The following is a 594-nucleotide window of genomic DNA, read 5'->3' as shown; positions in this document are numbered from 1 at the left end:
AGGCGAGCAGCATCGCAAGGAGACTCCGGAGTGAGGGAAAAGACGCCTGATCCTCGGCGTGCGCAGCAACGCCCCCCTCCGGACTCAGACGCGAAGCAGCATGACCACCTGCGCAGTCGGGGATTGGCCAGCGCGGCCCAGCCCTCCCCTCTCGCTACAGCCAATAGAGGGCAGAATAATTTTACCCCTTCCCGGGCTAGAGTTGGATCCTCCAGAGCTCTGCCGCCCCTCTGAGGCTCAAACGCGGGGCTGCAGGGGCAGGATGCACTAAGGTTTTCAGCTGCTGCGTCCCCTTCTTGGCTTTCTAACAGTGCACGACTTCTCCATATAGATCCCTATATAGTGACCCAAAGGAATGTAAACTTTGATCGCTGAAACTTTGCGAGATATCTTGGGGTTTACGGGCCGGGGTCGTGCCTTAAACCCAAATCACTCTAGCCCTCGTTGACAGGCCGACAATAAGGTCGTTGTTTGGGACCTGATTGGTTCACAACTGAGGGTCCTGACCTCTCAAATTGTTTGTGGTTTGTTTTTTTTAAGTAGGTAGAAGAGACCATACTATGCCTCCGCTTTCTTACCCAGCCTTAAACCGAT

The 594-nt window shown here is 54.4% G+C and overlaps 1 protein-coding gene across 1 annotated transcript in view; it reads right to left on the bottom strand.

Annotated features, from left to right (window-relative positions):
- The window catches only part of MCCC2 (methylcrotonyl-CoA carboxylase subunit 2), a gene marked incomplete in the record, with an annotated part of 97316 nt that extends 97221 nt beyond the window's left edge, over nt 1-95 (bottom strand). Inside the window, 1 exon segment of the mRNA XM_074282204.1 lies at nt 2-95. Within this exon segment, the coding sequence (XP_074138305.1) occupies nt 2-13 (12 nt within the window).
- Nucleotides 96-594: the final 499 nt, after the last annotated feature.

The sequence above is a fragment of the Sminthopsis crassicaudata genome, chromosome 1 (genome assembly GCF_048593235.1).
Source record: "Sminthopsis crassicaudata isolate SCR6 chromosome 1, ASM4859323v1, whole genome shotgun sequence".
Lineage (NCBI taxonomy): Eukaryota > Metazoa > Chordata > Mammalia > Dasyuromorphia > Dasyuridae > Sminthopsis > Sminthopsis crassicaudata.
This window is presented reverse-complemented; position numbering and strand designations above follow the sequence as displayed.